The sequence below is a fragment of the Maylandia zebra genome, linkage group LG5 (genome assembly GCF_041146795.1).
Source record: "Maylandia zebra isolate NMK-2024a linkage group LG5, Mzebra_GT3a, whole genome shotgun sequence".
In the NCBI taxonomy this organism is placed as follows: Eukaryota; Metazoa; Chordata; class Actinopteri; order Cichliformes; family Cichlidae; genus Maylandia; species Maylandia zebra.
In genome coordinates this window covers 32,537,685-32,550,486 of record NC_135171.1, presented here as the reverse complement: position 1 = coordinate 32,550,486, position 12,802 = coordinate 32,537,685, and the positions used below count along the sequence as shown (strand labels likewise).

The 12,802-nt window shown below is 39.8% G+C and overlaps 1 protein-coding gene across 4 annotated transcripts in view; it reads right to left on the bottom strand.

The window, feature by feature from the left end:
• Positions 1 to 2,684: 2,684 nt before the first annotated feature.
• The window catches only part of arhgef10la (Rho guanine nucleotide exchange factor (GEF) 10-like a), a 114,983-nt gene continuing 104,865 nt past the window's right edge, over positions 2,685 to 12,802 (bottom strand). For all 4 annotated transcript variants that reach the window (XM_023155086.3, XM_023155087.3, XM_012918184.3 and 1 more), the window contains 3 exons: positions 10,744 to 10,915; positions 6,910 to 7,032; positions 2,685 to 6,325 (listed from right to left, as the gene is read on the bottom strand). In XM_023155086.3, the coding sequence (XP_023010854.3) occupies positions 5,775 to 6,325; positions 6,910 to 7,032; positions 10,744 to 10,915 (846 nt within the window). In that variant the 3' untranslated portion in view covers positions 2,685 to 5,774. The remainder of the gene's footprint in view (positions 6,326 to 6,909; positions 7,033 to 10,743; positions 10,916 to 12,802) is intronic.

Genomic DNA, 12,802 nt, shown 5'->3' with positions numbered 1-12,802 from the left:
GCGGAAATGAAAAGCAATGCAAATATGCCAGGCTTTTAGGAGTCGGCAGATAAAGCAGGGAGACCTTCAAACTGCAAAGCTTCATCCGCTTCAGTTTAGCCTTGACCGAGGCATGCAAATTATACCTGAGACGTAGGGAGAGTGACGCCGCAAGCTGCACAGGCGCAAAGCTGGGGCTTGAGATAGGCAAATCTCTCCTGGAGCAGGGTTAATTGGCAGAAAATATCTATAGAAAGGTTTAGAAAAGGGGGTTTGTGAAGTCCCACCAGAAAAAGCACACTTATTTATGCCTTATACTGTTTGGGGTTTGACAGTGGAATGCTGGCACAGCATTTTGGCCTCTCATTTCGCTTCTAGGCAAGCATGTGCTCCATTGTTGACCTTGGTACAGGAAGCAATTGAGCACTGCTTTATCAGATCAGTGTTACATTCTCAGTTCTTACTGGAGTTTTATGGACTTTTTCAGGAGCTCCCTGTTGTGGTGTCATCCTTATTGTGCTGCCGGATGCATGTTTGCGTATTGGATGCTCCCACGATAACATCTATGAGCCAAAAAGTTTGGGTAAATGAGAGCTTGCGGCAAAACTGAAAGGAGTACAAGTAAACAAAACCTAGATTGTGCGCATACCCAAGAAATGAAGAGGCATATTAATGGCAGAGAATGCATTATTTTCTGATCTAGATCTGACTTTTATGTTTATCTAACTGAATCAGTGACTTTGGACGTTATTACTATTTTAAATAAAAAAAGAAAATTAGTCCATGTTCATTTGCATAGTGTATTTAAAAACAGGGTGGTAAGCCACAAAATAAATAGCAATGCAGAAAAACAGGTTAAAATAAAAACTGTAAACAAGAAGTTGATACAAACTGTAAAATCAATGGATGCATAAAATAAACATGATACAACACAAAAGCAAGACACAACACTAAACCTGCACAATCAATATGGTCCAGCATAATGTTGCACCAGCTACAAATGTGAAAATGTGTGGATTGAGCAATAAGAGCAGTGTATTACAGCAATCAAATATTAAGAAGATTAGTGCAGTGGTAACAATCGTTTCGCTTCTCAGATTACTCATGTACTGCAAATCCCTACTCTCTTCTTCTTTTTTCTTTCAGGGTTGTGCCCTAAGATTTTGTTACAGTGTGCATTAATGCTTGCATGTATGCATGAGCGTGTGCTTGAATGTGCATATTTGGGATTATTTTTTGCACTTGTCTGTAATATGTGAATTTTATCCAGACTGTGCAACCTGTGTCAATTAAAAAGTAAAATAAAAATCAGCAAACAAAAAAAAAATAATTATGTCATTATTGGATAGATATTGGATGGATGTTTTCGTTATTTCCTCTTCAGCCTCAGCTGATGGGCACAAGGTTACAGTAGGTTTATACCTCAGCTGGTTGTGATCAGTTTAGACATGTAATCTAAATCTGCTGCATACAGCTGAACCACAGTTTGACCTCTCTTTGTTTAGTCCATCATTTATGGTTTATTTAAGAGCTGACCTTTCGTGGTAATTTCCTGTAGGCTGCTGTGGAAGCTCAACTCATTGGCGCACAGCCCCATTACCCCCACCCTCTGAACCTTTATCTGACATTGTCAGCACTAAAGGGAGCCTTCATGTGGCCTGACTGCTCCATGTGAAAGTAGCAGGAAGAGGAGACTATTAATATAGCTGTGGTCAAAGGACACCCGTGTACACTGACCTGAGAATTACTCATGAGGAAAAAGCATGGCTGGATTTCCTACTACAAAGTATTCTATATTTGTAAAGACTTCATTGGCACATTTTAAATGAGAATAAAAAAAAGACATTGAGGGAGAGAGAGGAAGACAGGCAGAGGCAATAGAGGGAGGAGGGGTGAAAGAGGATGGTTGAGGAATGGTAGGAGTTCCCCAGTGTGTTTTTGAGTGTGCCGGTAACAATCCTGCCCGTCTCCCTGAAGTGCAGTGTGCCATGCAACGACATAAGCCTCTGGCACTTTACCTACGATGAAGGTGAAGAGGCATAAAGGATGTGACAAAACAAGTCTCAGTGGCGATAATTTAACTTCGAAGTTCTACTCAAAGACTGCACTTATAGAAACTACATCTCTGTAAAGTGCCTATGATTGACAAAAGCTGTCAATCTAGGGAAATATAGGCTTGGAACATTTTGTCCCCTACTGACTGTTAAAGGATATAATCAATGCTTTTCTTCTTCTTCTTCTTCTTCTTTTAAATTAAATCCACTTGTAAAATTGATGCCGTCTTCAGTTTTAAGCCAACAATGCTCTTGGGAAATAACAAGAAAAAAGTCCTGGACTAAGTAGCCTGTGATGTGATGTCTTGGGGGTAGTGGGAAACCACTGAGCACAAAATTAAAAATTACATCAGCTTTTGTTTTCCTCAGTCTCAGTAGTCCCCAAAAAGTTCGGTTTTTGTTGTTGTTTCTTTTTTTTTAAAAAGCCCGGCTTCCAACAGATTAAGCCTGTTATAATTTAAATAACCAAACACAAAATAAAATGAGGTAATTACCCAAATGATGGTATCAAACAAATAGAGGACATTCTGCTGCTAAATCTCAGAAAAGTAGCAACATTTTAATGACAAGCAATATAGTAAACTTTTGACAGCATCCACTGCCCCGTTATTATTAATCAGTCATGTAAATAAATAAAAATCAAGCTTAAACTCATCTTCAATGAAATGCTTTAATTTAGTATATGCACATTAGACAATATTTAGACATGTAACATCGAAGTACTGCAGCAAAAGGAAACAAGCATTTTTTCCTGTATGCTTGTGGCCATTCAAGTGCAATATTATTACTTGAAGTATAATTCTTCTTCATCGCTTTTCTAACCTTATTGACGTTACATTTCTATCAGCTATGATAATATTCTACTCGCCAAAGTAACGAGTCACTGAGATCTGGGAACTATGTGACAACGAAGCCTGTAAATAAGCCAACAAACCTAAGAGGAGGAACTTAGGGTGGATGCATCTTTTATGACGGTAATAATGCTTCACTGCACAGGAAAATTATGCGTACAACGACATCAAAGTAGGCGATGGGTGTTTACAACAGAGGCTTCTTACTTTCAGTACTGTCACAATGTTGTCAAATCTCAGCATCTTTACGTTGTGAGTAAATGTTATCATAGCTCAAAGAAATAATTGTCAAATCTACTTATATAGATCACCACAGGAAGAAAACAATGTGTAAACTGCTTCTTATTTCAAAACGTCAGTAGAGTTGCAGTCCTTTATATAAAATGAAATAGGTTTAGTACAGTAGGACTTCTAATTAGTAATACATTATGTTCATTCTTGAGTATTAACATTCAGTGCATGGATAATACCTGCAGGCCAATACTGTAAGCAAATGAAATGCCAAGGTTGATATGTGATATGAAACTTTTATTGCAGAAATTACATTTATGCTCTGTTTAAATAAGTTAAGTGCCATAGTAGCCAAATGCAACACTCCTGGTTTGATTCCAGCCATGTTTGCTGTCTATTCCCTCTCCAATCGAGGCAAAAAATAACCCTAAAAACGGCTGAATGAACAATCTCTACAGTTACTGTGAGTTTTGTGCCTTCAGCAGCGTTGAATTTCACATGAATTAAAATATACATTTCTGATGTGACATTTAGATTTACATTTAGATGACAGCATCCAAGGACAGTTTACATCATTTTATTTTATTTTATCTTTTTCCTGAATGATTCCGGCTGACAGCGGGATGTTTAAAACGTTTTTTGGAATCTCACTTGTGAGGAGCAGAAGAAAAGAGAGAATAAACCTCGGTGTGCCTCAGGGAAATACAAAACATGAACTTCATGCTTCTGCGATAAAGGGATAAGATGAGAATCCACGTGTGGTGGAAAAGCTAAGTAGAATAGAGGTGGAGAAAAATGATATACCATAACCTTAACCATCGCTAGGCTTATTGAAAATCAACAAAACTCAGGTCGTAGTTGGATACTTGTGTGGCCTCCACCTACTGTGCCTGCACACCGTGAAAGATGTGCATTGTAAAATACGTACCTCTTGATTTGGGTTCCTCTATGAAAGTCCGTGTTTACAAGTCTGCCAACACGTGTTCAACTTTAAGACGTCTTAAAGGAAAACCTTTCAAATACTTCACACAGTACCACTGAACACTTCTCATACTGTTGGGTGCTCACAAGTTTAAAAATATGTATGGACTCTAAGGACACTGCATTACATATACTTTGTTATCCCTTTGTATTTTTTTAATTATTTAAAAAAAAGAGTTTTATATATATATTTTTTTGGTTAAACACAAATTCTGTAAATCAACTAATCTCGAGACATGATAACCACAGAAAAACTGTGAGGTTTCTATACATAAGGAATGACAGGTTGTTTAAGGACGTCTTCATATCCTGATTATAAAATATTATGGACAAAATGTTTGACTAAAATTCCAAATATTTACAAAACATTAGCAAAACAGAAGGAAAACACGAAAAAGTCTCCATGACTTAAAGTCCTGGGTGATATCACTGGTAATATACATCATCACGACCATCTGTTAATTGTATTGTAACTGTATTAGAACATATTTAGTCAGAATCTTCCTCTGTTACTGAAATTAATGGTCCTGTAAACATGAGCATTTGTATTTGTACACAGCTGACAGCAGTTTAGATGGCTGCAGCGCTTTCATTTCATCATTCGTTTGAGTCTAACTTTGAATATTTGAATGTGGCTTCCCACTGATGTGAGCCGAGTATTCGCAAACCAGGGTGCACATTTGTTTAATTATGCTGATACATGCCAGTGACTAATGAAACACATATCTGGCATTTATAATATTGCGGGAAGATAATACGCTGCTCTGGCACTGAAAAGTTTCATTTGATCAAATAAAACTGTAATAATTAGATCATTCTGCAGTGTGATTATAGATTCTGTAGTGTAGAGTATCACCATCTGTGACTCTCATCAGGTAGTTTTCCAAATCACGTATTTTCTTCTTCTTCTTTTTTTTTTTAAAAACACTGTACTAGGATGACTCTTCTTAATATAGGCAAAGTACGCTTTAAGAACCAAGAGTAATTTTTGCAACACCTGCAAAAAAATAAGAAAAATGACATTCTTTTTTTTTTTTTCCCCCAGAGAGCACCGATTCAGCTTTGAGACACAATGCAAGGTATCGTACATTCACATTGTATGGGATGAGAAAAAAGCTGGCAAAGCTTATAAAGTGATGCTAATGTGCTTTGTGATGCGATGGTAGTCCCCAGCTTTCAGCTCTAAACAGATGGGATCTCTCCCACAGGATCAGATAAAAGACGTCCATTTCCAATTCTGCAGAGCATGGCAGATTCCACAAAGGCTGCCTCTCAAACGCGTCGTGTCCATGGGCGCTCACACAGAAATCCTTTGCACCGAGTAGATGTGGCACGGCACACGTAGCAATGATGAGGTTAAATTGTGGCGCATCAATCTTAACTAAGGAGGGGAGCTGTTCAAAACAATCCCACAGCACACACCTAATCTGTAGTGGCCTGTGCCTCTGCTGCAAAGATCACGATGCGCCATCCTGAACATTCAAAGGATCCTATGGGCTGACTTATAAGCAGCATTAACTCATTAGCGTGCTTATTTCACAGGTTCGAACATAACATGCCATGCTCTGGGACAGAGGCACCGCCTTCTCATCATATACTCAAATGTACAGAATTTATGGAGTAGGTGATTCAAGCCTAAGCTATGGAGAATTCTATGAATACACATAAGTTTGCCACATCACACTGTCAGTGGGAGCTGCCATACCATAAGAATATTCTCTAAACCCTCCCCACTTGTCCTAGTACCTGCTGCTGCTCCCTCCTTCAGTCTGCGAAAACCTTTTCCTCCAGAGATAACTGCAGCAGAAATCACCCTGTCCCTGCGGCCCCCATCCCTTTCACAAGTGCGTCCCCGGACCCACATTTCTGGGTCATCGCTGAGCTCGTAGATAGATCCGTCTTCCACGCTGTGCTCTAAAGACTCCAGCGAGGAGTCCGACGCCTCGTCGCCCAGCGCCGTTAACGGCCGTCCGGGCAGTCCCGACGTGGAGCGCAGCTTATACTGCAGCAGAACGCCACGCCCTTTGCCTCTCCCCTCTCCCTGGTAGGAGCTGGAAGGTTGCAGGGATTCCTGAGAGGAGTTGTCACTGCGATCCTCGACTACACATGCAGAGTCTGGGCTCTCCCCAACAGAATCCCTCTTTAGAAGTTCAGGAGACAGAGAACTTGTGGTGGCCGCCAAAAAGTCCACAGGCCCACAGTGGGCATTTAGTGAGATCATTCCCTTTCCTGAAGAAGGCAGAAGACAAAAATATTCAAATGGCATTCTGCTGTAAACAGGGCCGGGGTCAAGACGTCATGAGTTGCATCAATTAAATGTGAGAATAATGCAAGTTCCAATTTCAAATGTATGAACTTGAAATGATTTGAACCCAGCCTTGGATCATATGTCATCAGCTGTTAACTGTGTCAATTTATCATAATCCTACCAATATAGCAGCAATAACGGCAGCTATAGTTTGTGGCATATTTACATATTATTCAATAAACTAGCCTGGAATAAGATGGCCGTGAAGTAAGGGTACTGCAAGTGGGAAACTAATGACCTCATTTCCTTGGCATTATAAACAAAACACAGCCAAGCAGTTTTTAAATTATCCTTCGAAAACATATATACACACAATGATTTGTGTCTTGTCAGCCTAGTTATATTTGCACTGATTCCCACGGTAACAAGAAGAATGTGAAGTGCGACCTCAATAATGGGCAGTGCAGAGTAATTTTCTTTCGAAAAAAAGCACAACTCCTCCATTTTCTTTTGACCTCTTAAGAGGCCGTTCAATCAGAGTCAGACACCCCCTTCTGATCCATACCTGTTATTTTGGGGATGCCCTCCAGTTTGGAAACTGGAAGAGTGATAATTAAGCCTTGAGCTGTGCCCACCCATAACAGCCCCTGGCAAATTAGAAGACTTGTGACTCGCATGCTCTTCTGACCTGCAATATAGAAAACATTGACAGAAAATTGAGTTTTCTTCACCACGTATTGTTACAGAATAACATAGTTCAAAACTCCAGCATGTTATTGGAGATTGTGGAATAAAAATAGACTCCCTGCTGATAAAAAGATACAACCAGACTGGATGGTCTATCTTTTAGAGAATGAATTATGGGCTTTCATTTATTTTAATAATACCAGAACAGTTCAGTCCTAGTATGTCCACATAAATAAATAAATAAATAAATAAATAAATAGAAATACTTTCATTGTGTTAGCTTTAGGTAAGGTTTAAGCTCTGTGATCAGTCTGTATTTGCCAAGCTTAACACATGCACAGCACAGCTACCTAGGGCTCTGGGTTACATAAGATTATGAAAAGTTGGATCCATGTTCTTGCTACTGACCCAGTTGAAAGAAAACTCATAGAAGCACAACAGAAGAAACGAGACTGTGAACTCAATATTAAACATTTTTGTCTGCGAACTGAGTGCTTCAGAAATGTGGAGCTACATCGTTTTCACCTGCTTCACAGTCGCTGCACCTTCTATACTAAAACAAACCCAACTTTAACACGAACATGGGTCTGATTTTTAAAAAGTCCTGATGGTGAAAATATGAGTGTGTATACTACATGCTGTAGGCCACATGTTTGTGTATTATCTGCTGTGCAGGTATGTGTCAGGTGTGTCTCCCCAAAACAATGCTGCACAAAACTGATACTGTGATATGAAGGGGTTGGTGTTTTTTGCTCTGTGACAGTTTTGTTGAGACACAGCCACCTCCTGCTTTATTTTATTTTGGGAAGAGCAATATCTTGTCTTATTCGTAGCTTGAACCTCTGCTGTTTTTTACTGGCCGTTCTTATTAAAAAATATCATTTTCAGCTGCTTCGTAATTATACTAGCTGATTTATTTTTAAAATTGCGGGCTGTAATTTTCACATTATTATTCAAAATATATTTATTTTGCAATTTCTGGGAAGATTTAGAGTGCAAGCGAAGCAGAAGGCATGGGAGAAATGTTTTGCTGACTGTAGTGGAGGGAGTTCCAACTCTCCTGATAACACACACGCACACACGCATCTACAAAAGTTTTGATTTTTGTGTCTTGTTATTTATCTTAACCAGGGCCATCACTGTGCACGTGGACAAGCAGAATTAGCTTTAACTCTTTACCTACTTATTTATTCTCGTCTGTAGTTGATAACACCAGATGTGATGCACTGCAGCAAGTTGTTATTCATTCTGCTACAATTCAGGCATATTTTCTTTTCCTTTAGAGTGTGTTAATAATCCTTTGGATAAAGTTAACTTTGAAATTCTGTTATAGAGCATGATGCAATATTCAACATATATTTTGTACTGTTAGGTTTCCCACTGCAGAGCTGTTTGTAGCACTGCATTAGTGCCTTGGAAAGGATAATTGCACCCTCTTATTGTACATGCACATTCTTTGTTTCCAGTTAACAAAGGACTAAAAAAACATTGTTGCTGTGGATTTATTTTTGCATTCCTTATGTGGTCCCTCAGCTTTTGGCTCCCACTGTGGCCTAGTTATCTATAGAACCATTTACCATAATATCCATGGCAATGATAATTGAATTACACCAACAGTCATTTGAATACAACCAAGAGAATGCTCATTTACATGTGTAGCTGTATTTACACGCGGTTGTGTGTCATGCTCAGATTATGACGATTTGCATGAGTGGCTCAACACTGTTATTAATTAATTAATTTCACTGTGCAGAGATGAATCCTGCCAAGTAAGAAGTTCATGCAGTGTGTACAAGAGGAAGCGCAGTGAGCAAACAGAGCGCAGAGGCCTTTGGATGGAGACGTTAGAGGGTCACAGCAGTTAGTTAGACGTCGGGGGAAATGGCTTTTATCTCAAAACTGTTTATTTGAGCTGTTTGTCTGTTTGTGCTTTGGTTAGAGGGCTTAAGTGAGAGAATGATGCTCATGAACACCCACTCACAGGCTACCATGAAATCTCAAGTTAAGTCGGAAGATGTGGGCACCAGGCATTGTCTTTAGAACAGTGTTACAGAGGGATAATGGCAAAGATTAAGGAGGTATAGCTTAACCTCGAGCAATATTGCACCTCCAATTTTTACAGCAATGTACACACTCCGAAATGTAGTGGGTTTATCGTGGGAGCTTAAAAAGAAGATGTCTCCAAAAGATAAATGTTTCCCTATGATATGTCACTGAGGAGTTTATTTTGGGATATTTTTTTCACCCTAAGGATAGAACTATTAAAGGCATTAGTAGAGAAGAGATCAGCAGTTTTCTCTGCCTCAGAAACTTCTCTGTTGTTTACTGCAACTGGAATTCCCTGTTGAGTATAAATCACATTAAGGGGAGAGGATTAGGGGGTATATCATTACTGCATGTCCTAGCATAAGTCAAGGAGAAACCTAAGGGAGCAGAGACCGAGTGATGGAAAGCAACTATCAGTAATTCATGTGCAGTATCTTTGGTTGTAGAGTGTCGAGGGATCCGCTTTTCTCTTGTGAGCTCAACAAATCACAACTTAAGTCAAAGATCCTCTTCCTTTTGTGGACCCAGAAGACCTGAGCCGCGCAACTCTTTTTCTTTTCACCCTGTAACTTCCCCCAGGGCCAAGTCTTGAGGCTGTGACCCTCCCACAGATCTACTGCATATTTCAAGGGGGAGCACCAGCGCTGGGTGAAGATGACCTCTGGGTCACAGTTTTCTCCAGATACTATGGCCATAGGAGCCTGTTCTCCTTAAAGTCTCCTCGTGAGCGGGGGGGAAAAAAGGAACTTTGATCTAAAAGAGAAAGGTTCTGTGCTTGAAACATATGCCTGTTGGTATTCTTTCTTTACACAACTCACAAGAGAAAAGCTTTTTATTCCTGATATGATGGAGTAATGCTCTAAATACATCAATCACACTCTGGTGTGACTCAATAAAAGGACCAAATTTTCTGAATCCAGATGTATTTATACCTCTCCCTTAAGCTTAAAGCGATCTTCAATATTCTGAATTCATGTTACAAATAGGCTAATAGGTGCACAAGCCACCGCCTGAAAATGTTTGAGCGAAGTTGATACTGAGTCAAACTATCATTATCACATTAGACACTTTTAGGTATGCTCTAATTTGTTTACCATAGTTCTTGCTTAAAAAAGGGAAAAACACCCACATTTGCAGATAAATATTTCATCCATCATGAAGGAAGGTGCACAGGAAGTAATGGGTTCTCTGTGGCATCCTAAACACACTGCAGTGAGAAGTAAAACAGGGGTGAGAGGATTTTAAAGCAGAGTGGAAAAGATGAAAAAGGGAGCGTAAGGGAAAAAGTGGGACAAAAAGAAAGTAAAATATTAACTCAAAAAGAGGATAGAGGGGAGGTGCATGTAGAGAAGAAGAGGTAAAATGGCACGATATTAAACAAGCATGGATTTGAAGAAAGGCAAGAATATTTTCAAAGTAATCCTATGTATAAAATCTTTAAGGCTGCCATTTTACTACTGCTTAATGACATTAATCTTTTTTTTATTAATCCCTGTCATTCACCGAGAGACTCTATTATGGCTTTCCAGAGGCCCGAGATGGATACTTATCAGGTCAATCTTGTGAGTGCAAGAAACCAAAGGAGAAGAATATTTCTCTGCATTCTGGAGGAAAGCATCATGTCGTGCAATAAAGACAAACCCCAAAAAATTAAACAGGCATGTACCAGTGTTCTGGAGCGTTGAGCGTGTTGAGATGTTGATTTCCTGCAGAAGTTCCAACGTTTCAGTATGAAAGAGACGAATGGAGGAACCTTCTGAGAATGCCATCCACACCCCTCCACCAGCACACGCCATGTGTGCAACACTGACCAGCGGGTCTGGATGAACTTCAAACTTCTGTCAAACAAACAGTTTATTTCTGTTACAACAACATGTGAAGAAAATGCAATCATCCATTTCATCAATAAATAATATAGAAAACATTTAGAAAACTGAAAGGTTAGCTCTCTCTGGATTCTCGTTCTGGTCTTTCAAACAACAGACATGACTTTTTCTCCACATAATGAGTGGACATCCAATATTGAGGCCTCGGTACAATATTTGCAAGATTTTCAGCATCAACTATAAAAATCCAGCTAAAATACAAAGTGAACCAGAGAAAAAATGACAACATTTTCAGTTAGCGTTCAAATTATTGTGGCATTCAATTCAAATTTCAAGAGTGTAGTGTTCATTTTTTTTGTTAAATATCTAAGATAACTGCCGTGGTTATATTACAACTCGATGAGGTCGAAGTAGAAGTCCCCTGAATAATACATTTAGTGTTGCTCTACAAATAAAGTCTAGCTGTCCCTCCTAATTTTGTCATTTAAAGAGTCACTGACACACGGGGCATGTTTTTGCATCATTCCCTTGGCTTCTATCATTTTAAGAGCACAATGGAAAAATAGTTTTGGGCACAGTCTTAATGAGTAGCTTGAAATAAATGCAATGAGCCTTATCATGGCAACACATACAGCCCCTGCGGTCTAAGGCGTGACAAGGGCTGCTTTGGGCATCATCTTGAAACTCATATCACTGTCAATGCACAAGTTGCATGAAGCTGGGCAATTAGTCAGTGAGAGTGACTCAGTATGGATGAGAATGCACCACCCACCCCAACCCAAGTGCACCGGCAGACAGGGATTACCACCTGTTTGTGTGCCCTTGCCAGTGGGTCCTCCTTTGTTTGAAATTAGGGAAAAGGAGAGAAGACTTTGATGTGTTTTCCCTTTTAATTGACTCCTCAGCAGTGGGTGCCTGTTCCACTAGGGAAACAATATGCAGTGCATCTCTACGTTTTTCAAGTGCAGCCATCGAAAAATTAGATATCCATAATAACAAGGAAAATTTCACCTTCAATAAGCCATTGCAATTCAAATATGTTGACACGTTTGGAGAGAAAAATTCTGTTGCACTGCATGCGATGTATAAGTAATGCATTCCTCAATATCGAGCAAGGTGGCTCTAAAACGGACTTCCAGCTCATCAATGGGTAACATACTGCGGCGGTTAGACGCCATCTTTCCTGCCATATGTGTGAAACCACCTGGATGGGATCCTGGAAAAACGAAACCAACACATCAGGCCCATCTGACGGGGCTACAAGGATTCTCAAAAAGTGCCCAAGAATATTTAAAATATTGATTTAATGGGTGTAATAAAATTTACAAAAGCATCGATTCACATTTCAGCCCGCACGGCAAAATCCATTCCATATTTCATCACACGTATACTGTAGATAAAACACAGTGAATGCCCATTGTGTTGTGTCAAATACGAGGTAAGTAAAAGCCACAACTGTTGCCCCCAACCAACAACGTGGTATTAGTCTCCTGAATCCAACGCTGCTTACAGAGATGAGTTAGTCAGTGAAGCTTGACAGTAGTAATGTGCCCTTTCCACTCAGCTCGGCAGTGCCACACTAACAGCAACATCTCCCCTATATTCCTCCCACCAGCAGTGGGAAATAACAGCAGAGTTAAAGCCACAAACACTACAGCTGGTCTGAACAGCTCATTAGTCCTTCATTACACAGGGTGACAAGGTGTCTTTGTCCTTTTCTGAGTGCAAAGTCCACATCTTCACTCTAAGGGCGAAGGAGCTGAGTAGACGTGTGAGTGATAGGCGAAAGCAGGAAGAGTAAGAAATAGTAATGGGAAGAGGAAAGAACAAGGCCTGCCAGTCAGTATTGATCAAAGCCTGTATGCCCACGTATGTCCTACTTTGTTAAGGTCTGGTTAT